Raw genomic sequence first — 26,759 nt, 5'->3', positions numbered from 1 at the left:
TTCATCGTTCCATCTGCCACTCTTACACTGAACCATTACCCTTCATCGTTCCATCAGCCACTCTTACACTGAACCATTATCCTTCATCGTTCCATCAGCCACTCTTACACTGAACCATTATCCTTCATTGTTCCATCAGCCACTCTTACACTGAACCAATATCCTTTATCGTTCCATCAGCCACTCTTACACTGAACCATTATCCTTCATCGTTCCATCAGCCACTCTTACACTGAACCCATTATCCTTCATCGTTCCATCAGCCACTCTTACACTGAACCATTATCCTTCATCGTTCCATCAGCCACTCTTACACTGAACCATTACCCTTCATCGTTCCATCAGCCACTCTTACACTGAACCATTATCCTTCATCGTTCCATCGTCTGTGCTTACACTGAAGCATTATCCTTCATCGTTCCATCAGCCACTCTTACAGTGAACCATTATCCTTCATCATTCCATCAGCCACTCTTACACTGAACCATTATCCTTCATCGTTCCATCAGCCACTCTTACACTGAACCATTATCCTTCATCGTTCCATCGTCTGTGCTTACACTGAAGCATTATCCTTCATCGTTCCATCAGCCACTCTTACACTGAACCATTACCCTTCATCGTTCCATCAGCCACTCTTACACTGAACCATTATCCTTCATCGTTCCATCGTCTGTGCTTACACTGAAGCATTATCCTTCATCGTTCCATCAGCCACTCTTACACTGAACCATTATCCTTCATCATTCCATCAGCCACTCTTACACTGAACCATTATCCTTCATCGTTCCATCAGCCCCTCTTTCACTGAACCATTATCCTTCATCGTTCCATCAGCCACTCTTACACTGAACCATTATCCTTCATCGTTCCATCAGCCGCTCTTACCCTGAAGCATTATCCTTCATCGTTCCATCAGCCACTCTTACACTGAACCATTATCCTTCATCGCTCGATCAGCCGCTCTTACCCTGAACCATTATCCTTCATCGTTCCATCAGCCACTCTTACAGTGAACCATTATCCTTCATCATTCCATCAGCCACTCTTACCCTGAAGCATTATCCTTCATCGTTCCATCAGCCACTCTTACACTGAACCATTATCCTTCATCGTTCCATCAGCCACTCTTACACTGAACCATTATCCTTCATCGCTCGATCAGCCGCTCTTACCCTGAACCATTATCCTTCATCGTTCCATCAGCCACTCTTACAGTGAACCATTATCCTTCATCATTCCATCAGCCACTCTTACCCTGAAGCATTATCCTTCATTGTTCCATCAGCCACTCTTACACTGAACCATTATCCTTCATCGTTCCATCAGCCACTCTTACACTGAACCATTATCCTTCATCGTTCCATCAGCCACTCTTACACTGAACCATTATCCTTCATCGTTCCATCAGCCACTCTTACACTGAACCATTATCCTTCATTGTTCCATCAGCCACTCTTACACTGAACCATTATCCTTCATCGTTCCATCAGCCACTCTTACACCGAACCATTATCCTTCATCGTTCCATCAGCCCCTCTTTCACTGAACCATTATCCTTCATCGTTCCATCAGCCACTCTTACACGGAACCATTATCCTTCATCGTTCCATCAGCCACTCTTACACTGAACCATTATCCTTCATTGTTCCATCAGCCACTCTTACACTGAACCATTATCCTTCATCGTTCCATCAGCCACTCTTACACCGAACCATTATCCTTCATCGTTCCATCAGCCCCTCTTTCACTGAACCATTATCCTTCATCGTTCCATCAGCCACTCTTACACTGAACCATTATCCTTCATCGTTCCATCGTCTGTGCTTACACTGAACCATTACCCTTCATCGTTCCATCGTCTGTGCTTACACTGAACCATTATCCTTCATCGTTCTATGGGACCCTCTTTCACTGAACCATTACCCTTCATCGTTCGATCAGCCGCTCTTACACTGAACCATTATCCTTCATCGTTCCATCGTCTGTGCTTACACTGAACCATTATCCTTCATCGTTCCATCGTCTGTGCTTACCTTTTAACAGTGTTAAACTATTTTTACATTAAAACTAGATTTGATTTCCAAATATCAAAATACCGCCATGTGGGGGCGCACCAACAAAAACAAACATAAAGCCCTTTATAGGGGACTAAATGAAGACCAGCTTACCCCTTTAATGAGGAAACAATGGGGGAACCTACCAGTGGTCCTATTGGTTGTTGCGTTATAAACCATATATGATGGTTAACGCAGTTCCACTGGTTGTAAGATGATTAGGGTGAGTATAAAACCCTTTTACTGTTCCTCTATGAGGCCTGATGGCGCCTGAATCATTTATAGCTTTCAGTTAGTGGGTTGATGCACTTGTCTCATGAGGATTAGTATCTGGAGTTCATTTATGTTCGATCTTTTGTCGAGTCATGAAGGTAGGTACATGTGTATCCTATTCGGTTTTGTGAAACTCGGACGCATTTCCTGGCCAATGAGGCGGATCATCAGGAAGTGACATTTATAACCTTGTATTGGAGTTGGAATGAGAAAACACAAAACGACCCCTTGATTTAGATTTATCAGCAGCCTGTCTGAATCATTTCACTCAATCAGCCTTTTATGCTATTGAATCGTGCATCACAATATACTTCGTGGCATGTTGTCTTATTGACCAAGGGAGCTCTAAGTAAGATCTATCTGAGCCTTTATATGGGGTTTACATTGGTTATCCACCACATTGAGTGCCTGTGTGGCTCATCAATCCCTATAATGATTGTGCATAGACTGCTATGAGATCCTATTATTTAGCTGATTGTGCTTGATCTAATACCACGTGTAACCACCAGAGTTATACTAATTATTGGCCTGGTGCTGAGACCTTCAGGGTTCTGAGCTCTGCTTGTTAGCCATTATAGTGTGTACTAGCTTATGGTTAGAGTGCTCAACGGCCCAGCAAATTGATGCATATCAGAAAGTATTAGGAGCCATTTAGTAAGGTTATAAGCCTGCTAATTAGAGAGCAGGTTAGAAGTTAAGGTAACTCCTGTGTCTGATAGTCTCAGACCTGGAATCCTCCATCAAGTAGTTCACACTAAATTATAGTAGCTGGAGGGAGGGGGCTGTCACACAGTAGTGGGGGGGGGGCAGGGGGTGCAGTCACATTATAGTAGCTGGAGGGAGGGGGCTGTCACATAGTAGTGGGGGGGCAGGGGGTGCAGTCACATTATAGTAGTGGGGGGGGGGGCACATAGTAGTGGGGGGGGGGGGGCAGGGGGTGCAGTCACATTATAGTAGCTGGAGGGAGGGGGCTGTAACATAGTAGTGGGGGGGGGCAGGGGGTGCAGTCACATTATAGTAGCTGGAGGGGGGGGCACATAGTAGTGGGGGGGGGACAGGGGGTGCAGTCACATTATAGTAGCTGGAGGGAGGGGGCTGTCACATAGTAGTGGGGGGGCAGGGGGTGCAGTCACATTATAGTAGTGGGGGGGGGGGCACATAGTAGTGGGGGGGGACAGGGGGTGCAGTCACATTATAGTAGCTGGAGGGAGGGGGCTGTAACATAGTAGTGGGGGGGCAGGGGGTGCAGTCACATTATAGTAGTGGGGGGGCAGAGAGTGCAGTCACATTATAGTAGCTGGAGGGGGGGCTGTCACATAGTGGTGGGGGGGGGGGACAGGGGGTGCAGTCACATTATAGTATCTGGAGGGGGGGCTGTCACATAGTAGTAGGGGGGGCAGGGGGTGCAGTCACATTATAGTAGCTGGAGGGGGGCTCATAGTAGTGGGGGGGGGACAGGGGGTGCAGTCACATTATAGTAGCTGGAGGGGGGGCTGTCACATAGTGGTGGGGGGGACAGGGGGTGCAGTCACATTATAGTATCTGGAGGGGGGGGGCTGTCACCTAGTAGTAGGGGGGGCAGGGGGTGCAGTCACATTATAGTAGCTGGAGGGGGGGCTGTCACATAGTAGTGTGGGGGGGGGGGTCAGGGGGTGTAGTCACATTATAGTAGCTGGAGGGGGGCTGTCACATAGTAGCTGGAGGGGGGGCTGTCACATAGTGGTGGGGGGGACAGGGGGTGCAGTCACATTATAGTATCTGGAGGGGGGGGGCTGTCACCTAGTAGTAGGGGGGGCAGGGGGTGCAGTCACATTATAGTAGCTGGAGGGGGGGCTGTCACATTATAGTAGTGGGGGGGTCAGAGGGTGCAGTCACATTATAATAGCTGGAGGGAGAGCTGACACATAATAGTAGCTGTGTGGGGGGGGGGGGGCTCTGTCACATTATAGTAGTGGGGGGCAGGGGGTGCAGTCACATTATAGTTGCTGGAGGGGGGGCTGCCCGTTATAGTAGTGGGGGGGGGGGCAGGGGGTGCAGTCACATTATAGTAGCTGGAGGGGGGGGGGCTGTCCCATAGTAGTGGGGGGGCAGGGGTGCAGTCACATTATAGTAGCTGGAGGGGGGCTGTCACATAGTAGTGGGGGGGCAGGGGTGCAGTCACATTATAGTAGCTGGAGGGGGGGCTGTCACATAGTAGTGGGGGGGCAGGGGGTGCAGTCACATTATAGTAGCTGGACGGGGGGCTGTCACATAATAGTAGTGGGGGGGCAGGGGGTGCAGTCACATTATAGTAGCTGGAAGGGGGAAGGCACATAGTAGTGGGGGGGGAAAGGGGGTTCAGTCACATTATAGTAGCTGGAGGGGGGGCGGTCACATAGAAGTGGGGGGGGGCAGGGGGTGCAGTTACATTATAGTAGCTGGAGGGGGGGCTGTCACATAATAGTAGAGGGGGGGCAGGGGGTGCAGTCACATTATAGTAGCTGGAGGGGGGGCTGTCACATAGTAGTGGGGGGGCAGGGGGTGCAGTCACATTATAGTAGCTGGAGGGGGGGCTGTCACATAGTAGTGGGGGGGCAGGGGGTGCAGTCACATTATACTAGCTGGAGGGAGGGGGCTGTCACATAGTAGTGGGGGGGGGCAGGGGGTGCAGTCATATTATAGTAGCTGGAGGGAGGGGGCTGTCACATAATAGTAGTGTGGGGGGGGTACAGGTGCAGTCACATTATAGTAGCTGGAGGGGGGGCACATAGTAGTGGGGGGGGACAGGGGGTGCAGTCACATTATAGTAGCTGGAGGGAGGGGGCTGTCACATAGTAGTGGGGGGGCAGGGGGTGCAGTCACATTATAGTAGTGGGGGGGGGGTAGAGGGTACAGTCACATTATAGTAGCTGGAGGGGGGGCTGTCACATAGTAGTGGGGGGGCAGGGGGTGCAGTCACATTATAGTAGTGGGGGGGGTAGAGGGTGCAGTCACATTATAGTAGCTGGAGGGGGGGCTGTCACATAGTGGTGGGGGGGACAGGGGGTGCAGTCACATTATAGTAGCTGGAGGGGGGGGCTGTCACATAATAGTAGTAGGGGGGGCAGGGGGTGCAGTCACATTATAGTAGCTGGAGGGGGGGGGCTGTCACCTAGTAGTGGGGGGGGGGGGTCAGGGGGTGTAGTCACATTATAGTAGCTGGAGGGGGGCTGTCACATAATAGTAGCTGGGGGGCAGGGGGGGGGGGCTCTGTCACATTATAGTAGTGGGGGGCAGGGGGTGCAGTCACATTATAGTTGCTGGAGGGGGGGGCTGTCCGTTATAGTAGTGTGGGGGGGCAGGGGGTGCAGTCACAGTATAGTAGCTGGGGGGGGGGGGGGGCTGTAACATTACACTAGCGGTAAGGGGCCTTGCTGTCACATAACAGTAGCTGGCGGGGGAAGAGGGGGATCTGTCACATAATAGTAGCTGGGGGGGGGCTCTGTCACATAATATTAATGGGGGGGGCTCTGTCACATTATAGTAGCTGGGGGTGCTGTCACATTATAGTAGGTGGGGAGGAGGGGGCACTGTGGGATGCAGTTACTTTACACTTGGGGGGGGCTGTCACATTATAGTAGTGGGGGGGCAGGGGGTTCTGTAGCATTACACTAGTGCAGGGAAGGGAGAGGGAGGGGGTTGGGGTGCTGTCAAATTAGTACTGGGGGCACGGTCATGTTATACTTGCTCACAACTAGTTGCCGCCGGGGGTCGCTGACAACTAGTCAGGGGTCGGGGTGCTGACAACTAGTTGGGGGTCGGGAGGGGAGGGGCTGTCTGTGTTACTTGTGGTGTGGGGAGGGTGGCTGTCAGTGTTACTTGTGGGGGGGCGGGGGGCGCCTGTGGAGTGGGTAGCCTTGCAGTGGGGGGCTGCAGGAGAGTTCTCTCTCAGCTCTCCCCCGCCCCTCTCCATTCACTATACACAGTACTGCTGTTTACTCTCATGGTAGGTTTTTATCTTGAACCATGAGTGTAACAGTCTCCCCTGGCCACACCCCCTCTGATTATAGTATGCAGCAGGGGGCAGGGCGGGGCCAGGGTGGGGAGAGACTGTAGATCAGTACACTAGAGGTGGGCGTGTCGTGGGCGGGGCTAGGACATGAGCTGAGGGAGGCCATGAAATCCTGCCTTTTCATGCCTCTTGCTGCCATCGGGAGCGTGCACACAGAGGAGGGAGAGCGCAGAGCATTGTGGGAAGGCAGCACAGAGGGGGGAGCGCAGGGCATTGTGGGAAGGCAGCACAGAGGGGGAGAGCGCAGGGCATTGTGGGAAGGCAACACAGAGGGGAAGAGCGCAGGGCATTCTGGGAAGGCAGCACAGAGGGGGGAGCGCAGGGCATTGTGGGAAGGCAACACAGAGGGGGAGAGCGCAGAGCATCGTGGGAAGGCAGCACAGAGGGGGAGAGCAGAGCATTGTGGGAAGGCAGCACAGAGGGGGAGAGCGCAGGGCATTGTGGGAAGGCAGTAGAGAGGGGAAGAGCAGAGCATTGTGGGAAGGCAGCACAGAGGACGGAGAGCGCAGAGCATTGTGGGAAGGCAGCACAGATGGGGAGCGCAGAGGGGGAGAGCGCAGGGCATTGTGGGAAGGCAGCACAGAGGGGGAGATCGCAGAGCATTGTGGGAAGGCAGCACAGAGGGGGAGAGCGCAGAGCATTGTGGGAAGGCAGCACAGAGGGGGAGAGCGCAGGGCATTGTGGGAAGGCCGCACCGAGGGGGAGAGCGCAGGGCATTGTGGGAAGGCAGCACCGAGGGGGAGCGCAGAGCATTGTGGGAAGGCAGCACCGAGGGGGAGAGCGCAGGGCATTGTGGGAAGGCAGCACAGAGGGGGAGAGCGCAGGGCATTGTGGGAAGGCAGCACAGAGGGGGAGAGCGCAGAGCATTGTGGGAAGGCAGCACAGAGGGGGAGCGCAGAGCATTGTGGGAAGGCAGCACAGAGGGGGAGGGCAGGGCATTGTGGGAAGGCAGCACAGAGGGGGAGAGCGCAGGGCACTGTGGGAAGGCAGCACAGAGGGGGAGAGCAGAGCATTGTGGGAAGGCAACACAGAGGGGGAGAGCGCAGGGCATTGTGGGAAGGCAGCACAGAGGGGAAGAGCAGAGCATTGTGGGAAGGCAGCACAGTTGGGGAGCGCAGAAGGGGAGAGCGCAGGGCATTGTGGGAAGGCAGCACAGAGGGGGAGAGCGCAGAGCATTGTGGGAAGGCAGCACAGAGGGGGAGAGCGCAGAGCATTGTGGGAAGGCAGCACAGAGGGGGAGAGCAGGGCATTGTGGGAAGGCAGCACAGAGGGGGAGAGCGCAGGGCATTGTGGGAAGGCAGCACAGAGGGGGAGCGCAAAGCATTGTGGGAAGGCAGCACAGAGGGGGAGAGCGCAGGGCAATAGCGCAGGGCATTGTGGGAAGGCAGCACAGAGGGGAAGAGCAGGGCATTGTGGGAAGGCAGCACAGAGGGGGAGAGCGCAGGGCATTGTGGGAAGGCAGCAAAAAGGGGGAGAGCGCAGGGCATTGTGGGAAGGCAGCACAGAGGGGGAGAGCGCAGGGCAATAGCGCAGGGCATTGTGGGAAGGCAGCACAGAGGGGAAGAGCAGGGCATTGTGGGAAGGCAGCACAGAGGGGGAGAGCGCGGAGCATTGTGGGAAGGCAGCACAGAGTGGGAGAGCGCAGAGCATTGTGGGAAGGCAGCACAGAGGGGGAGAGCGCAGGGCATTGTGGGAAGGCAGCACAGAGGGGGAGAGCGCAGGGCACTGTGGGAAGGCAGCACAGAGGGGGAGAGCAGAGCATTGTGGGAAGGCAACACAGAGGGGGAGAGCGCAGGGCATTGTGGGAAGGCAGCACAGAGGGGAAGAGCAGAGCATTGTGGGAAGGCAGCACAGATGGGGAGCGCAGAGGGGGAGAGCGCAGGGCATTGTGGGAAGGCAGCACAGAGGGGGAGAGCGCAGAGCATTGTGGGAAGGCAGCACAGAGGGGGAGAGCGCAGAGCATTGTGGGAAGGCAGCACAGAGGGGGAGAGCAGGGCATTGTGGAAAGGCAGCACAGAGGGGGAGAGCGCAGGGCATTGTGGGAAGGCAGCACAGAGGGGGAGCGCAGCACAGAGGGGGAGAGCAGGGCATTGTGGGAAGGCAGCACAGAGGGGGAGAGCAGGGCATTGTGGGAAGGCAGCACAGAGGGGGAGCGCAGAGCATTGTGGGAAGGCAGCACAGAGGGGGAGAGCGCAGGGCATTGTGGGAAGGCAGCACAGAGGGGGAGAGCGCAGGGCATTGTGGGAAGGCAGCACAGAGGGGGAGAGCGCAGGGCATTGTGGGAAGGCAGCACAGAGGGGGAGAGTGCAGGGCATTGTGGGAAGGCAGCACAGAGGGGGAGAGCGCAGAGCATTGTGGGAAGGCAGCACAGAGGGGGAGAGCGCAGAGCATTGTGAAAAGGCAGCACAGAGGGGGAGAGCGCAGAGCATTGTGAAAAGGCAGCACAGAGGGGGAGCGCAGAGCATTGTGGGAAGGCAGCACAGAGGGAGAGAGCAGAGCATTGTGGGAAGGCAGCACAGAGGGGGAGAGCAGAGCATTGTGGGAAGGCAGCACAGAGGGGGAGCGCAGGGCATTGTGGGAAGGCAGCACAGAGGGGGATAGCGCAGTGCATTGTGGGAAGGCAGAACAGAGGGGGAGCGCAGAGGGGGAGAGCGCAGGGCATTGTGGGAAGGCAGCACAGAGGGGAAGAGCGCAGACCATTGTGGGAAGGCAGAACAGAGGGGGAGAGCGCAGAGCATTGTGGGAAGGCAGCACAGAGGGGGAGAGCAGGGCATTGTGGGAAGGCAGCACAGAGGGGAAGAGCGCAGGGCATTGTGGGAAGGCAGCACGGAGGGGGAGAGCAGGGCATTGTGGGAAGGCAGCACAGAGGGGGAGAGCAGGGCATTGTGGGAAGGCAGCACAGAGGGGGAGCGCAGGGCACTGTGGGAAGGCAGCACAGAGAGGGAGAGCAGGGCACTGTGGGAAGGCAGCACAGAGGGGGAGAGCAGGGCAATGTGGGAAGGCAGCACAGAGGGGGAGAGCAGGGCATTGTGGGAAGGCAGCACAGAGGGGGAGAGCAGGGCATTGTGGGAAGGCAGCACAGAGGGGGAGAGCGGAGGGCATTGTGGGAAGGCAGCACAGAGGGGGAGAGCGGAGGGCATTGTGGGAAGGCAGCACAGAGGGGGAGAGCGCAGAGCATTGTGGGAAGGCAGCACAGAGGGGGAGAGCGCAGAGCATTGTGGGAAGGCAGCACAGAGGGGGAGAGCGCAAAGCATTGTGGGAAGGCAGCACAGAGGGGGAGAGCGCAGGGCATTGTGGGAAGGCAGCACAGAGGGGGAGCGCAGGGCATTGTGGGAAGGCAGCACAGAGGGGGAGCGCAGGGCATTGTGGGAAGGCAGCACAGAGGGGGAGCGCAGGGCATTGTGGGAAGGCAGCACAGAGGGGAAGAGCAGAGCATTGTGGGAAGGCAGCACAGAGGGGGATAGCAGGGCATTGTGGGAAGGCAGCACAGAGGGGGATAGCGCAGTGCATTGTGGGAAGGCAGCACGGAGGGGGAGAGCGCAGGGCATTGTGGGAAGGCAGCACAGAGGGGGAGAGCGCAGGGCATTGTGGGAAGGCAGCACAGAGGGGGAGAGCGCAGGGCATTGTGGGAAGGCAGCATAGAGGGGGAGAGCAGAACACTGTGGGAAGGCAGCACAGAGGGGGAGAGCAGGGCAATGTGGGAAGGCAGCACAGAGGGGGAGAGCGCAGGTCATTGTGGGAAGGCAGCACAGAGGGGGAGAGCGCAGGGCATTGTGGGAAGGCAGCACAGAGGGGGAGAGCGCAGGGCATTGTGGGAAGGCAGCACAGAGGCGGAGAGCGCAGGGCATTGTGGGAAGGCAGCACAGAGGGGGAGAGCGCAGAGCATTGTGGGAAGGCAGCACAGAGTGTTAGAGCAGAGCATTGTGGGAAGGCAGCACAGAGGGGGAGAGCGCATGGCATTGTGGGAAGGCAGCACAGAGGGGAAGAGCAGGGCATTGTGGGAAGGCAGCACAGAGGGGGACCGCAGGGCATTGTGGGAAGGCAGCACAGAGGGGGAGCGCAGGGCATTGTGGGAAGGCAGCACAGAGGGGAAGAGCAGAGCATTGTGGGAAGGCAGCACAGAGGGGGATAGCAGGGCATTGTGGGAAGGCAGCACAGAGGGGGATAGCGCAGTGCATTGTGGGAAGGCAGCACGGAGGGGGAGAGCGCAGGGCATTGTGGGAAGGCAGCACAGAGGGGGAGAGCGCAGGGCATTGTGGGAAGGCAGCACAGAGGGGGAGAGCGCAGGGCATTGTGGGAAGGCAGCATAGAGGGGGAGAGCAGGGCACTGTGGGAAGGCAGCACAGAGGGGGAGAGCAGGGCATTGTGGGAAGGCAGCACAGAGGGGGAGAGCAGGGCACTGTAGGAAGGCAGCACAGAGAGGGGGGAAAAGAGCAGAGCATTGTGGGAAGGCAGCACAGAGGGGGAGAGCGCAGGGCATTGTGGGAAGGCAGCACAGAGGGGGAGAGCGCAGGGCATTGTGGGAAGGCAGCACAGAGGGGGAGAGCGCAGAGCATTGTGGGAAGGCAGCACAGAGTGTTAGAGCAGAGCATTGTGGGAAGGCAGCACAGAGGGGGAGAGCGCATGGCATTGTGGGAAGGCAGCACAGAGGGGAAGAGCAGGGCATTGTGGGAAGGCAGCACAGAGGGGGAGCGCAGGGCATTGTGGGAAGGCAGCACAGAGGGGGAGCACAGGGCATTGTGGGAAGTCAGCACAGAGGGGGAGAGCAGAGCATTGTGGGAAGGCAGCACAGAGGGGGAGAGCGCAGGGCATTGTGGGAAGGCAGCATAGAGGGGGAGAGCAGGGCATTGTGGGAAGGCAGCACAGAGGGGGATAGCGCAGGGCATTGTGGGAAGGCAGCACAGAGGGGGATAGCGCAGGGCATTGTGGGAAGGCAGCACAGAGGGGGAGAGCAGGGCACTGTGGGAAGGCAGCACAGAGGGGGAGAGCAGGGCACTGTGGGAAGGCAGCACAGAGAGGGGGGAAAAGAGCAGAGCATTGTGGGAAGGCAGCACAGAGGGGGAGAGCGCAGGCCATTGTGGGAAGGCAGCACAGAGGGGGAGAGCGGAGGGCATTGTGGGAAGGCAGCACAGAGGGGGAGAGCGCAGAGCATTGTGGGAAGGCAGCACAGAGTGTTAGAGCAGAGCATTGTGGGAAGGCAGCACAGAGGGGGAGAGCGCATGGCATTGTGGGAAGGCAGCACAGAGGGGAAGAGCAGGGCATTGTGGGAAGGCAGCACAGAGGGGGAGCGCAGGGCATTGTGGGAAGGCAGCACAGAGGGGGAGCACAGGGCATTGTGGGAAGTCAGCACAGAGGGGGAGAGCGCAGGGCATTGTGGGAAGGCAGCACAGAGGGGGAGAGCGCAGGGCATTGTGGGAAGGCAGCACAGCAGCGCCATCTTTGAAAGCTGCATTGAACATCAGATTGTAAAGTGATAAACGGACATTGCGGCTGATCTCCCTGCGGTGTGGCCCCTGTGTGCTGGGTGTTACCATGCTTACTGAAAGCGAAGCAGCAGCATTATAACAAATGTGTACCCTGTGCGGCCGGACGGCCCCGCCAAAGGCAAAATCCAATCCCTTAATCAGGGTCATTGTACTCTGGACTGGCGGGAGATCTTCTCTGAAAGCGTTCACTTCTTCCTCCTGCTCCCCTACTCCCGTCAGTGGTCATGCCAGGCGGTGCCCGGATTAGTAGACACCTCAATGCTATCTGTTGATGGACACACCAAATTAAACAGAAGGTCCCATATCACAAGCCCCTGGTCCAGGTACAGCAACACAGGAAGTACACCGCCACTGAGGGGTTCCCCCATAACTGTAGGAGGAATGCCATGAGGTAGAGAAAGGAACTTCCTTCCAAAGGCTCCAGAGACGGGGGAGTCCAGCATCTTCAGCGGGAGACCACAGGGCGACTCCTTGTGGAGCTGTACAGCGGGCAGGTAACCTCTCAAGCCCTGCAGTTCATCACCGTTAGAGATATGGAGAATCCCTGAAAGAGCCAGAGGCAGCCAGGAAGCTACATCCCCACGGACAGGAAACAGGAACTGAGGAGGTGAACGGCATCACCGTCTTTAAAGAGATTTGAGAGATCCCCGCTTTCTGTCCGGATGGGAGGCGGGCATAAAGAAAGAATTCGGCAATGACGACCGAGGCCTGTGGAGCAGCTGGAATCCTCCATCAGACAAGAATGGGACAGCATTCCTCTCCCAAAACTCCAGCAACTGGTCTCCTCACTTCCCAGCAGAGGGGATTCTACACAATGGTGGACACGGCCCAACCGACTGTTGTGAGATGGGTTGCTGCCAGCAATCTCTTTAAATGAAATGGAGTAATGTCTCCCCCCCTTCTGGTATCCTTATATGTTCTACTGTGGATACATTATACAGGGTCACAGAGTTTTCAGCATTGGTCTTGTCGAGCTCACCAGTCCTACGCCGGCAGAGCGCGCCGAGCTCACCACTCCTACGCCGGCAGAGAGCGTCGAGCTCACCAGTCCTACGCCGGCAGAGCGCGCCGAGCTCACCAGTCCTACGCCGGCAGAGCGCGTCGAGCTCACCAGTCCTACGCCGGCAGAGCGCGTCGAGCTCACCAGTCCTACGCCGGCAGAGCGCGTCGAGCTCACCAGTCCTACGCCGGCAGAGCGCGTCGAGCTCACCAGTCCTACGCCGGCAGAGCGCGTCGAGCTCACCAGTCCTACGCCGGCAGAGCGCGTCGAGCTCACCAGTCCTACGCCGGCAGAGCGCGCCGAGCTCACCAGTCCTACGCCGGCAGAGCGCGCCGAGCTCACCAGTCCTACGCCGGCAGAGCGCGTCGAGCTCACCAGTCCTACGCCGGCAGAGCGCGTCGAGCTCACCAGTCCTACGCCGGCAGAGCGCGTCGAGCTCACCAGTCCTACGCCGGCAGAGCGCGTCGAGCTCACCAGTCCTACGCCGGCAGAGCGCGTCGAGCTCACCAGTCCTACGCCGGCAGAGCGCGTCGAGCTCACCAGTCCTACGCCGGCAGAGCGCGTCGAGCTCACCAGTCCTACGCCGGCAGAGCGCGTCGAGCTCACCAGTCCTACGCCGGCAGAGCGCGTCGAGCTCACCAGTCCTACGCCGGCAGAGCGCGTCGAGCTCACCAGTCCTACGCCGGCAGAGCGCGTCGAGCTCACCAGTCCTACGCCGGCAGAGCGCGTCGAGCTCACCAGTCCTACGCCGGCAGAGCGCGTCGAGCTCACCAGTCCTACGCCGGCAGAGCGCGTCGAGCTCACCAGTCCTACGCCGGCAGAGCGCGTCGAGCTCACCAGTCCTACGCCCGCAGAGCGCGTCGAGCTCACCAGTCCTACGCCCGCAGAGCTCGTCGAGCTGACCAGTCCTACGCCCGCAGAGCTCGTCGAGCTGACCAGTCCTACGCCCGCAGAGCTCGTCGAGCTGACCAGTCCTACGCCCGCAGAGCTCGTCGAGCTGACCAGTCCTACGCCCGCAGAGCTCGTCGAGCTGACCAGTCCTACGCCCGCAGAGCTCGTCGAGCTGACCAGTCCTACGCCCGCAGAGCTCGTCGAGCTGACCAGTCCAACACCCGCAGAGCTCGTCGAGCTGACCAGTCCTACGCCCGCAGAGCTCGTCGAGCTGACCAGTCCTACGCCCGCAGAGCTCGTCGAGCTGACCAGTCCTACGCCCGCAGAGCTCGTCGAGCTGACCAGTCCTACGCCCGCAGAGCTCGTCGAGCTGACCAGTCCTACGCCCGCAGAGCTCGTCGAGCTGACCAGTCTTACGCCCGCAGAGCTCGTCGAGCTGACCAGTCCTACGCCTGCAGAGCTTGTAGATTAGACATCATGTATACAAGGGGGTCCGGGCGCGAGGAGGGCTTAGCTACATAACAGATCCATTTTTAGCTAAAAGCAGAAGCTAAGAAGTTGCATCCATGACGGCAGCAATCAGCTGCTAATGCAGACATACAGAACACAAGGCAGTAAATGTGCAGCTATACATCAGTTGTATCTGGCAGCACCGGCGAGGGTGCAGGATATAGAAACCAGAGGTGGGGGGGCTGCAACAAATGTTGGAATAATTCTCAGACGTGTGCAGTGGAGACACCAACTTATTGTATGGAGGCGACTGCTTTCCATATAAGAGCTGAATAAAGGAGGAGTGGAATGAGCTAAAGCAGTGCGGCTGAGGCGGAGGACCACAAGCATCCACAGGAGAGGAGATGCAAGGAACAAGCAGGCCCACGTGCAGACACTCATGTGAAGAGATCGCACACGCTAAGCTGCACCCAGACAACATGCAACTTAGTAATGTGCAATATCCCCACCAGAGCAAGCAAAACAACAAAGGGGAGGCAGGATACAAGGGTCATTCAGGGGAGAGCATGCTACAAAGGGGGCCGGAGGGACATGCACATGCTCAACAAAAACCTGTAAAGGCACTACTAGAAACCAGCAGAACAGGTGACCCACAATGCACCAGTTCTGAGGGACACACTGAACTCTATTATAATGGCTGGGAGTCTGAAGGGTTAAGATTAACGACTATTGTTATTTATAGTTAAAGTGCCACTAATTAGAATAATTGACATTGCTAGTAAAACTTCTCGTTTCCCTAGTAATCCAGCGGTGCAGCGCTGGCGGTGAAACACTGGTATCTCTCTAGGCGCAGCAACACCAGACGTCCAGAGCGTGCCCGCTGCAGCCGATAGTACACGACCGCTCAGGTGACCTGCTGGACGCTTGTAAAGACAGGGAGGAACGAGAGCGACGGGAGACTGAGGGGGGCGACAGGCCCTTGTTGTTTCTTATGTTTATTTTATATCCCCCATCATCTATTTATACCCAGGAGTGTAACAAGGGGGCGCACTAATAACCATCTATAGATATATCAGGGGTCAGTACAGAGATCTCTCCCATCTATTATACCCAGGACTGTAACAAGGGGGCGCTCTAATAACTATGTATAATATATCAGGGGTCAGTACAGAGATCTCTCCCATCATCTGTTATACCCAGGACTGTAACAAGGGGGCGCACTAATAACCATCTATAGATATATCAGGGGTCACTACAGTGATCTCTCCCATCATCTATTATACCCAGGACTGTAATAAGGGGGCGCTCTAATAACCATCTATAGATATATCAGGGGTCAGTACAGAGATCTCCCCCATCATCTATTTATACCCAGGAGTGTACTAAGGGGGCGCTCTAATAACTATGTATAGATATATCAGAGGTCAGTACAGAGATCTCTCCCATCATCTATTATACCCTGGACTGTAACAAGGGGGCGCTCTAATAATGATGTATAATATACAAAGGGTCAGTACAGAGATCTCTCCCATCACCTATTATACACAGGAGTGTAACAAGGGGAAGCTCTAATAACTGTGTATAATATATCAGGGGTCACTACAGTGATCTCTCCCATCATCTATTATACCCAGGACTGTAATAAGGGGGCGCTCTAATAACTATGTATAATATATCAGGGGTCAGTACAGAGATCTCTCCCATCACCTAATATACACAGGAGTGTAACAAGGGGGCGCTCTAATAACTATGTATAGATATATCAGGGGTCAGTACAGAGATCTCTCCCATCTATTATACCCAGGACTGTAACAAGGGGGCGCTCTAATAACTACATATAGATATATCAGGGGTCAGTACAGAGATCCCTCCTATCATCTATTATACCCAGGACTGTAACAAGGGGGCGCTCTAATAACTATGTATAGATATATCAGGGATCAGTACAGAGATCTCTCCTATCATCTGTTATACTCAGGACTGTAACAAGGGGGCGCTCTAATAACTATGTATAATATATCAGGAGTCAGTACAGAGATCTCTCCCATCAGTTATTATACCCAGGACTGTAACAAGGAGGCGCTCTAATAACTATGTATAATATATCAGGGGTCACTACAGTGATCTCTCCCATCAGGTATTATACCCAGGACTGTAACAAGGGGGTGCTCTAATTACTATGTATAGATATATCAGGGGTCAGTACAGAGATCTCTCCCATCAGCTATTATACACAGGACTGTAACAAGGGGGCGCTCTAATAACTATGTATAGATATATCAGGGGTCAGTACAGAGATCTCTCCCATCTATTATACCCAGGACTGTAACAAGGGGGCGCTCTAATAACTACATATAGATATATCAGGGGTCAGTACAGAGATCTCTCCCATCAGTTATTATACCCAGGACTGTAACAAGGAGGCGCTCTAATAACTATGTATAATATATCAGGGGTCACTACAGTGATCTCTCCCATCAGGTATTATACCCAGGACTGTAACAAGGGGGTGCTCTAATTACTATGTATAGATATATCAGGGGTCAGTACAGAGATCTCTCCCATCAGCTATTATACACAGGACTGTAACAGGGGGGCGCTCTAATAACTACATATAGATATATCAGGGGTCAGTACAGAGATCTCTCCAATCATCTATTATACCCAGAACTGTAACAAGGGGGCGCTCTAATAACTATGTATAACTATATCAGGGGTCAGTACAGAGATCTCTCCCATCACCTATTATACACAGGAGTGTAATAAGGGGAAGCTCTAATAACTGTGTATAATATATCAGGGGTCAGTACAGAGATCTATGCATCATCTATTATACCCAGGACTGTAACAAGGGGGCGCTCTAATAACCATCTATAGATATATCAGGGGTCAGTACAGAGATCTCCCCCATCATCTATTTATACCCAGGAGTGTACTAAGGGGGCGCTCTAATAACTATGTATAGATATATCAGAGGTCAGTACAGAGATCTCTCCCATCATGTATTATACCCTGGACTGTAACAAGGGGGCGCTCTAATAATTATGTATAATATACAAAGGGTCAGTACAGACATCTCACCCATCACCTATTATACCCAGGACTGTAATAAGGGGGCGCTCTAATAACTACATAAAGATATATCAGGGGTCAGTACAGAGATCTCTCCTATCAGTTATTATACCCAGGACTGTAACAAGGAGGCGCTCTAATAACTATGTATAATATATCAGGGGTCACTACAGTGATCTCTCCCATCAGGTATTATACCCAGGACTGTAACAAGGGGGTGCTCTAATTACTATGTATAGATATATCAGAGGTCAGTACAGAGATCTCACCCATCACCTATTATACACAGGAGTGTAACAAGGGGAAGCTCTAATAACTGTGTATAATATATCAGGGGTCAGTACAGAGATCTCTCCCATCATCTATTATACCCAGGACTGTAATAAGGGGGCGCTCTAATAACTATGTATAATATATCAGGGGTCAGTACAGAGATCTCTCCTATCAGTTATTATACCCAGGACTGTAACAAGGAGGCGCTCTAATAACTATGTATAATATATCAGGGGTCACTACAGTGATCTCTCCCATCAGGTATTATACCCAGGACTGTAACAAGGGGGTGCTCTAATTACTATGTATAGATATATCAGCGGTCAGTACAGAGATCTCTCCCATCAGATATTATACACAGGACTGTAACAAGGGGGCGCTGTAATAACTATGTATAGATATATCAGAGGTCAGTACAGAGATCTCACCCATCACCTATTATATACACAGGAGTGTAACAAGGGGAAGCTCTAATAACTGTGTATAATATATCAGGGGTCAGTACAGAGATCTCTCCCATCATCTATTATACCCAGGAGTGTACTAAGGGGGCGCTCTTATAAATATGTATAGATATATCAGAGGTCAGTACAGAGATCTCACCCATCACCTATTATATACCCAGGACTGTAACAAGGGGGCGCTCTTATAACTATATATAGATATATCAGGGGTCAGTACAGAGATCTCTCCCATCTATTATACCCAGGACTGTAACAAGGAGGCGTTCTAATAACTGTGTATAATATATCAGGGGTCAGTACAGAGATGTCTCCCATCATCTATTATACCCAGGACTGTAACAAGGGGGCACTCTAATAACTATGTATAGAAATATCAGGGGTCACTACAGAGATCTCACCCATCATCTATTATACCCAGGACTGTAACAAGGGGGCGCTCTAATAACTACATATAGATATATCAGGGGTCAGTACAGAGATCTCTCCCATCAGTTATTATACCCAGGACTGTAACAAGGAGGCGCTCTAATAACTATGTATAATATATCAGGGGCCACTACAGCGATCTCTCCCATCAGTTATTATACCCAGGACTGTAACAAGGGGGTGCTCTAATTACTATGTATAGATATATCAAGGGTCAGTACAGAGATCTCCCCCATCATCTATTATACCGAGGACTGTAACAAGGGGGTGCTCTAATAACTATGTATAGATATATCAGGGGTCAGTACAGAGATCTCTCCCATCAGCTATTATACCCGGGACTGTAACAAGGGGACGCTCTAATAACTATGTATAGATATATCAGGGGTCAGTACAGAGATCTCTGCCATCATCTATTATACCCAGGACTGTAACAAGGGGGCGCTCTAATAACTATGTATAGATATATGAGGGGAAAGTACAGAGATCTCTCCCATCATCTATTATACCCAGGACTGTAACAAGGGGGCGCTCTAATAACTATGTATAGATATATCAGGGGTCAGTACAGAGATCTCTCCCATCATCTATTATACCCCGGACTGTAATAAGGGGGCGCTCTAATAACTATGTATAATATATCAGGGGTCAGTACAGAGATCTCTCCCATCATCTATTATACCCAGGACTGTAATAAGGGGGCGCTCTAAAAACCATATATAATATATTAGGGGTCAGTACAGAGATCTCTCCCATCATCTATTATACCCAGGACTGTAACAAGGGGACGATCTAATAACTATGTATAATATATCAGGGGTCAGTACAGAGAGCTCTGCCATCATCTATTATCCCCAGGACTGTAACAAGGGGGCGCTCCAATAACTATGTACAGATATATCAGGGGTCATTATAGAGTACTCTCCCATCATCTATTATACCCAGGACTGAAACAAGGGGGCGCTCTAATATCTATGTACAGATATATCAGGGATCAGTACAGAGATCTCTCCCATCATCTATTATATCCAGGACTGTAACAAGGGGGCGCTCTAATAACTATGTATAATATATCAGGGGTCGGTACAGAGATCTCTCCCATCATCTATTATCCCCAGGACTGTAACAAGGGGGCGCTCCAATAACTATGTACAGATATATCAGGGATCAGTACAGAGATCTCTCCCATCATCTATTATATCCAGGACTGTAACAAGGGGGTGCTCTAATAACTATGTATAGATATATCAGGAGTCAGTACAGAGATCTCCCCCATCATCTATTATACCGAGGTCTGTAACAAGGGGGCGCTCTAATAACTATGTATAGATATATCAGGGGTCAGTACAGAGATCTCCCCCATCATCTATTATACCCAGGACTGTAACAAGGCACTCTACATCAAGAGGGAAGAAGGTTTTTACACCAACACAGAAGGGGATTCTTTACTGTAAAAGCAGTGAAACTTTGGAACTCTATGCCTGAGGACATGGTGATTGTTTAAGAGTTATGGACGTCTTTCTTGAGTGTCACAATATTACATGTTCTATCACTGATTACTCAGAAGGGTTGGTGATCTGATTACCAGATTGGAATTGGAAAGGAATGTTTCTCTTATTTGAGGATAATTAGCTTCTACTTTATTATGGATTTTTTTTCCTTCCTCTGGATCAACATTGGGGTAATAGGCTAAGCTGGGTGGACATGTCTCTTTTTTCGGCCTCCCCTACTATGTTACTATAGCAATAGCAGCCGTTTTATTCTTTCTTTTGATGTTGAATAACCCGCTACCTCCCAGGGTCCTGTGCATCTGAAGGCTAGACATGGTTCCTGAGTGTGAAGCGGACAGAGGACAATGGGGGGCGCTATTACAGGAGTGTATTGGAGGCTGCTACTGCCATCTTAAGCTTTCCTGAAGACACGGGTTGCAGGCTGCCTTTTGATAGCTGGAAGAGCCTGGAATGCAAGTCCCACAGTACTAGGAACACACAGGAGAGATGGTTGAAGATGACAAGAGGAGTAGAGAAGACAAAATAAAAAAAATGCTAAGGTGTTATCCCAACACTAGGGGGGCGTCAATAGCTGATCGGGGGCTTCACTGCTTGGGACCCCAATGATAGACTGATTGAAGGGACTGCGGCGCTTCTGTGAGTACTGAAGCCTCTTCAATGCTAATATGTGCACAAACCTGCTTGTACTCAACACCACACTGCTTATAGTGGCCAGTTTGAGTACTACAAGATTTGTCCCCTTCACTTCAATGAAAGAAGCCTGTAGCACTCTGAACGGGCGCATCAATAATACGGTGTTCCGAGTAATAAGAGGTTAATGCTCAGATCTAAACCCCGAAGGGAACGCAGCACTTACACGACTACCAGGGGCCCTTCAATCAGCCGATCGGTGGGGTTTTACGCTCAGCATCCCAGATACTGATGGCCTCCTAAGGATAGGCCATCAATCCTTCAAGCCTAGATAACCCCTTTAAACTAATCAGATGTATACAACCAAGAGGTCATCATCCGTTGTACACTGCAACAAAACCCTTCCAACAGTGAACACCGCTACGTCTATACATGAAGGAAACCATCAGCAATACAAGCCAACACAGGAGGAAGAGAAGACATAGAACGACTGCCTCCCCCCTGGAAGAAGGGATCATCTTGGACAAAGACGACAACAGCTTTATGGGAGGGACTAAAAAGACCATTCGTGTCAAACCCCGGCAACGCTCTTGATATGCGTCAACCACACGGCTATTTAGCATCACCTTCATCTATCAAACCGCTGGCCCGATTCTGGTAATTGGCTTTAGTGACTTCCTAAAAGATCCTCCAAACTTCATGACCCCCCGGGAATGGCGACATTGTGGTGACTTACCGCCAGGAAGTGGAGCTATGAATGGGAGGGTACATACCTGATGGCCTCCTCCACGGATTGCCCGATGATATTGGAGGACGGGCCCGGCTGCGAGAGCGGGGTGAGGCTGATCACCCACTTCACCGGTTTGTAGTACTCATCGCTGGAGCTCAGGAGATAGAACAGCGTCGTCAGAAAAATCACCTAGAGAGTAACAAGAATTACAGTGGGGTCACGCGGGTCAGAGAGCAGAACAAACATGGCGGACCAACGGCGAGAGTTACAGCGGCCCGACCTCGCCGCCACATGTACTACAGCTGCAAGAAGAGGCGCCCCCTGTAGAGCGACCACAGTGTCTGCACCGATTGTTAGTACAATGCAGTCTGATAAGGCCAAATTGTGGACAGACCCCCTAAATCTGGTAATTCCCACCACTGAGCCCCACGTGGAGGAAGCAGCCCAGGGAGGAAAGGAGTCCTTGGATGTAAGGCGACCCTCCGGCCTGGAGGTACTAAGATGGCCGCACAGCTTCTCTGACTACACGCTGGACATTAGTATGCATGAGCAGGCGTGGGGTCTCAGACTATACCCAGCATGCATCAGGCTGGGAGTGAAGCGGGTCATCTTAATCATCTGTACACACCCTGTAGCTGCAATCAGCTTCACCAAACACTTCCCTTACAGATGCAAATAAGATTGGCAAAACCCAACCCTGACCGCTCTGATGCCATCCAACCAGCGAGGCAGAGTCCAAGCAGCTCCTGAGAAGATCGCCCCCTGCTGAGTGAGGCAAGACTTACAGACCCCATCACTACCAAGGATCCGCGGGCCCCGCTGCCACCACAAACAGTTCTGCTAGCCTTGGTTTTCCGACCAGGTCACGGTGGGGATGATAGATGAATATACTGGGTACTGGTATTCTAGCTGGTTTAACCCCTTAACACCCTGCACCATTATGTCGTTATGTCCTATGTGGTTAACGCCGCCGCACCCTCATTGCAGGTAGTAGCAGTCAGCCGATTCCCTGCATTAACGGCTGGGAATGAAGATAACTGCCATCCCAGCCAGTTAAATCCTTAGATGGCTACTCAAATCCGATGTTGCCGAATGCCGGCGTGATTTGGAGGCCAGCTACCGAGAAGCGCCGGGGACGAAAACCAACGGGACTCCATTTGGGGAATATTGGGGGGTTGGAGCAAAACCATAATGGTTCTAGTAGTGGGGCCGTGGCCAGGGGAGGGGGGGGGGGGGGGGGGGGAGAGGGAGATATACTCACTTCTTGGACTCCTGAAGGTTGGCGGCTCCCCAGCTCCAGCAGAGTCTTGCCCTCTAACATCGCTTAGGGGAGGGGATGCGGACCCCCAGGAAGAATACGGGGGGCTCTGTGGCTGGCGGGCCACATGCAGGAACCCTGGATGTGCCTCCATTTCTTCTGAGGGGGCTGGGCAGACAACAGCATGAACAACTCCTAAACTGTTTGTATCCTCGGTTGGGTTAATAGGGAGAGCCTGCCTCCCCGTTTGCCCTGGCCCATCCAAGGGAAACATTCAGCCCTTACGGGCAAGACCATCCTCCTCCTACGACACTAAGCTAAAAACTGATTAGCCGGGTGTCAGCAGGAGGGGATATAGCCAGTGGGTGGAGCTAACACTTTTTTGCTTAGTGTCGCCTGCTAGTGGCAGTAGCTATATCCCACGGTCTGGCTGTGTCCCCCAATGACACAAGCGAGAAATAAATAGAACCAGAAGACATAAATGTCACCCAGAATTGGCGCCTGAACAGTAACGTTACTGGACTATTAGATTTACTGATTTTATGCAAACAAAATAAAAATTGCAGGTTCTATTGCGTAATAGGAATATTCTAAATAAATCTTCTGACCACAAACCCAAAGTTTAATCTGCTAATAGAGATTTAGGACATGAGGAGCGAAGGATCAGAACCCAAGAAAATCCAGCAGGCCGGCGCGACACGCATCCTACAGAAACACACAGAAAGGGCTACAAGCAACAAAAGACTGGGGCGCGTACCAAGGACAGCACGAAATTAAGGAGTGCCGTGCCGCTGTAGATGATGACCGTAAAGAGCGTGGTCACCGTGGTGAAAAGTAAACTCAAATTCCGACTCATCACAATCCAGAGAGACTCCAAGATCTAAAAGTAGAAGAAGAGAAATAGATCAACCCGAAGGCCAGAAAGCTTCATTCACATTAACCTGCTGTGCTTCAAGGGGTTCCCCCAGAAGAGCAATATGCACAGTTTAGGGGGTAACTTGCTGATCGACGAGGGTGGGGTGTCTTACCACGGAGACCCCCGCCTATCTCGAGAACGGGGGTTCTGTGTCCCGCAGCGGAGGAGATGGGATGCAGCACCAGCTCTCCACTCACTTTGTACGGGCGGCACCCGCCACTCCCCTTGAGATGGAGGGAGTACTGACTGCATATGCTCTGCCGGCGCCATCACTGGGGAAAGAAGTGACCTCACAGTGACAGGAGAGCAGGACACGGGGGTCTCAGCAGTGAGGCCCCCACCGATCGGAAAGTTACCCCACATCCTGGTACAAGCGCTCTCAGCCACAGACAGAGGTAACGTTTGAAAATATAATTCACAGAGGCAGAGGGATATAGAAGAAAGGCTTTCTCAAAATATTCACTGGGTATATCCCTTAAAATATAACTTTTATTAATCAATAAATATAAAATGATTGGGCCTCACAAAAAACAGACAAACTGGAACTCACAAACAGAGCAAGAATGTTAAACCCTGGAAAAGGACCAGAGAAAATATATGCAATCGACACCTCTATTACAATGCAGAAGTATCCTGCAACGTGAGACACTCTAATGCACTCTTTTTCAGTCACCATTGGGGATGGATGTCACCCAATAAAGATTAGAGGACCATATTAGGATGCGTCCTTCACAAAAAGATGAGAGGAGGATGATCGTTCCATCAAGGTAAGTGGTTTACGGAACACCTCCAATGGTGACGTACATTCGGGCTCCTATTGTGTCTCATCAACAAGGATCAGAATTATTAGAGGTGCAATGACAAGAGGCCACCAGGCCGATGTCTGCTTAGTACACAAACCCTCTTAAATAAGAGATAAAATCTGGTTCCTGACCAGGTAACTGCCCTATCTGGATAATAGCACCGGGCTAAAGATGCTGAAACAGTAGGACACCAGCAGCAGCCTATGAGAGGTCCTTGTCCGTGATGAAAAAAGAACTGTAGATAGCTTCGTTTAGAATGGACAAACCACAAGCAAAGCTTCTGCTGATGCCCCCCGAGAAAAAATACACAAGTGGCTGATAGATTATCAACCACAGGTTATCAATCAATGAAGAATCAAATTCTTCCAAAAAGCTGGAAGAAAAGAGTGAGAACAGCAGCTCCTGTCTTGATCTTTTCTTCCAACTTTTTGCTCTGTCTCCTACCGGATTAGGGTTTACCTTTGTGTTAGAAGCTTTCTCCACATATCGTGGGGTTGCTGGTTTTCTGTGGATATTGTTCCCAGTTTGTCATTTCTATCCCAAAACTCCCCTTTTTTAGGGGTTTAATCAATTTTTGGGTTATTTGGGACGCGTTATCTTCTATTTTAGTGTCCCTTTTAATCTGGTTAGGTTTATCTAGAGGAGCGAATTCCTCCTTTTCTCATCTAGGAGGACTTAAAGGGGTGGTCTCGCGAAACCAAGTGGGGTTATACACTTCCGTATGGCCATATTAATGCACTTTGTAATGTACATTGTGCATTAAATATGAGCCATACGGAAGTTATTCACTTACCTGCTCCGTTGCTAGCGTCCTCGTCTCCATGGTTCCGTCTAAATTCGCTGGCAGCTTGCTTTTTTAGACGCGCTTGCGCAGTCCGGTCTTCTCCTTTCAGCACGAGCCGCTTCAGTGTGCTCCCCGCTACAGCTCTTCTGCGCATGCGCAGACGAGCTGTCACTGCTCGGGAGCGCGCTGAAGCGGCCATTCTGCACCATCCTCTGTTAGAGGAAGGTGCAGAAACTGGAGCTGCCCAGCGGAGAAGACCAGCCCAGCCCAGCCCAGCAGCCCCGAGAAGCCTCCCAGGTAAGTGATGGGTCGGGGGGGGGGGGGCTGCCGCTGCGCCGGGGGGGGGGCTGCCGCTGCGCCGGGGGGGGGGCTGCCGCTGCGCCGGGGGAGCTAGCGCTAGGCCGGGGGGGCTGTCGCTAGGCCGGGGGGGCTGTCGCTAGGCCGGGGGGGCTGTCGCTAGGCCGGGGGGGGCTGTCGCTAGGCCGGGGGGGGCTGTCGCTGCGCCGGGGGAGCTAGCGCTAGGCCGGGGGGGCTGTCGCTGCGCCGGGGGAGCTAGCGCTAGGCCGGGGGGGCTGTCGCTAGGCCGGGGGGGCTGTCGCTAGGCCGGGGGGGCTGTCGCTAGGCCGGGGGGGCTGTCGCTAGGCCGGGGGGGCTGTCGCTAGGCCGGGGGAGCTAGCGCTAGGCCGGGGGGGCTGTCGCTGCGCCGGGGGAGCTAGCGCTAGGCCGGGGGGGCTGTCGCTGCGATGGGGGGGGCTGTCGCTGCGCCGGGGGAGCTAGCGCTGGGGAGCCGGGGGCTAGCGCCGGTTACCTGCTGTCTGGTCGGCGGCTGCGATGCGTCCGGTCGGCGGCTGCGATGCGTCCGGTTGCCATGGAGACACAGCTGGCGGCGTCTCGGGAGCGCGCACGTCGGGCTGCAGCGAGCGACGGGGAAAGAGCCGGCGGCCATCTTGAGGAAACTTTTATAACTTGCTGAAACGCTGGAACGGTAAGTACGAACCAGCTAGAAATGTCATTTACAGGGGGGCTTAGTAATGTGTGTTTAATGGGGGGGACTGGGCAAAAAAAAAAATTAACTGCTTCCTCGAGACATCTCCTTTAACTACTTAGGGAAGTTCAGGGTTTCATATTCATTGCCTGATACCAGCATTATTTTCAGTGTATGGCACCTTTGTATCATAGATTAGAGAAACGTTATAACTACCAAGGACAATTTCGTGTTTGATGACACCATCATAGATTACGGTTGCTGATGAGTCTGTGTATGACAGAAACGCGTTGAACTAGTAGGAACCATAGATTACGGTTCCTGATGAGTCTGTGTATGACAGAAACGCGTTGAACCAGTACGAACCATTTCTGCATTAATAATTCTCTCAGAAGGTTTTTCTGAATCTCGTCCTGAATGGTTATTGAAGCTATATTTTGCATGAGAACGCATCAGTACCTTAATGGTGGTTCTCTGGTCATTTCTAGCAGAATTTGATTCTTCATTGATTGATAACCTGTGGTTGATAATCTATCAGCCACTTGTGTATTTTTTCTCGGGGGGCATCAGCAGAAGCTTTGCTTGTGGTTTGTCCATTCTAAACGAAACTATATACAGTTCTTTTTTCATCACGGACAAGGACCTCTCATAGGCTGCTGCTGGTGTCCTACTGTTTCAGCATCTTTAGCCCGGTGCTATTATCCAGATAGGGCAGTTACC

The 26,759-nt window shown here is 52.8% G+C and overlaps 1 protein-coding gene across 2 annotated transcripts in view; it reads right to left on the bottom strand.

Moving 5' to 3' along the window:
• Positions 1-26,759, bottom strand: part of TMEM245 (transmembrane protein 245) — a 153,042-nt gene that overhangs the window by 17,523 nt on the left and 108,760 nt on the right. For both annotated transcript variants that reach the window (XM_066579078.1, XM_066579080.1), the window contains 2 exons: positions 23,309-23,431; positions 21,337-21,482 (listed from right to left, as the gene is read on the bottom strand). In XM_066579078.1, coding sequence (XP_066435175.1) covers positions 21,337-21,482; positions 23,309-23,431 — 269 coding nt within the window. The remainder of the gene's footprint in view (positions 1-21,336; positions 21,483-23,308; positions 23,432-26,759) is intronic.

The sequence above is a fragment of the Eleutherodactylus coqui genome, chromosome 9 (assembly GCF_035609145.1).
Source record: "Eleutherodactylus coqui strain aEleCoq1 chromosome 9, aEleCoq1.hap1, whole genome shotgun sequence".
NCBI classification, from domain to species: Eukaryota; Metazoa; Chordata; class Amphibia; order Anura; family Eleutherodactylidae; genus Eleutherodactylus; species Eleutherodactylus coqui.
The sequence above is the reverse complement of the archived record's forward strand: the minus strand, read 5'-3'. Positions and strand labels throughout refer to the sequence as shown.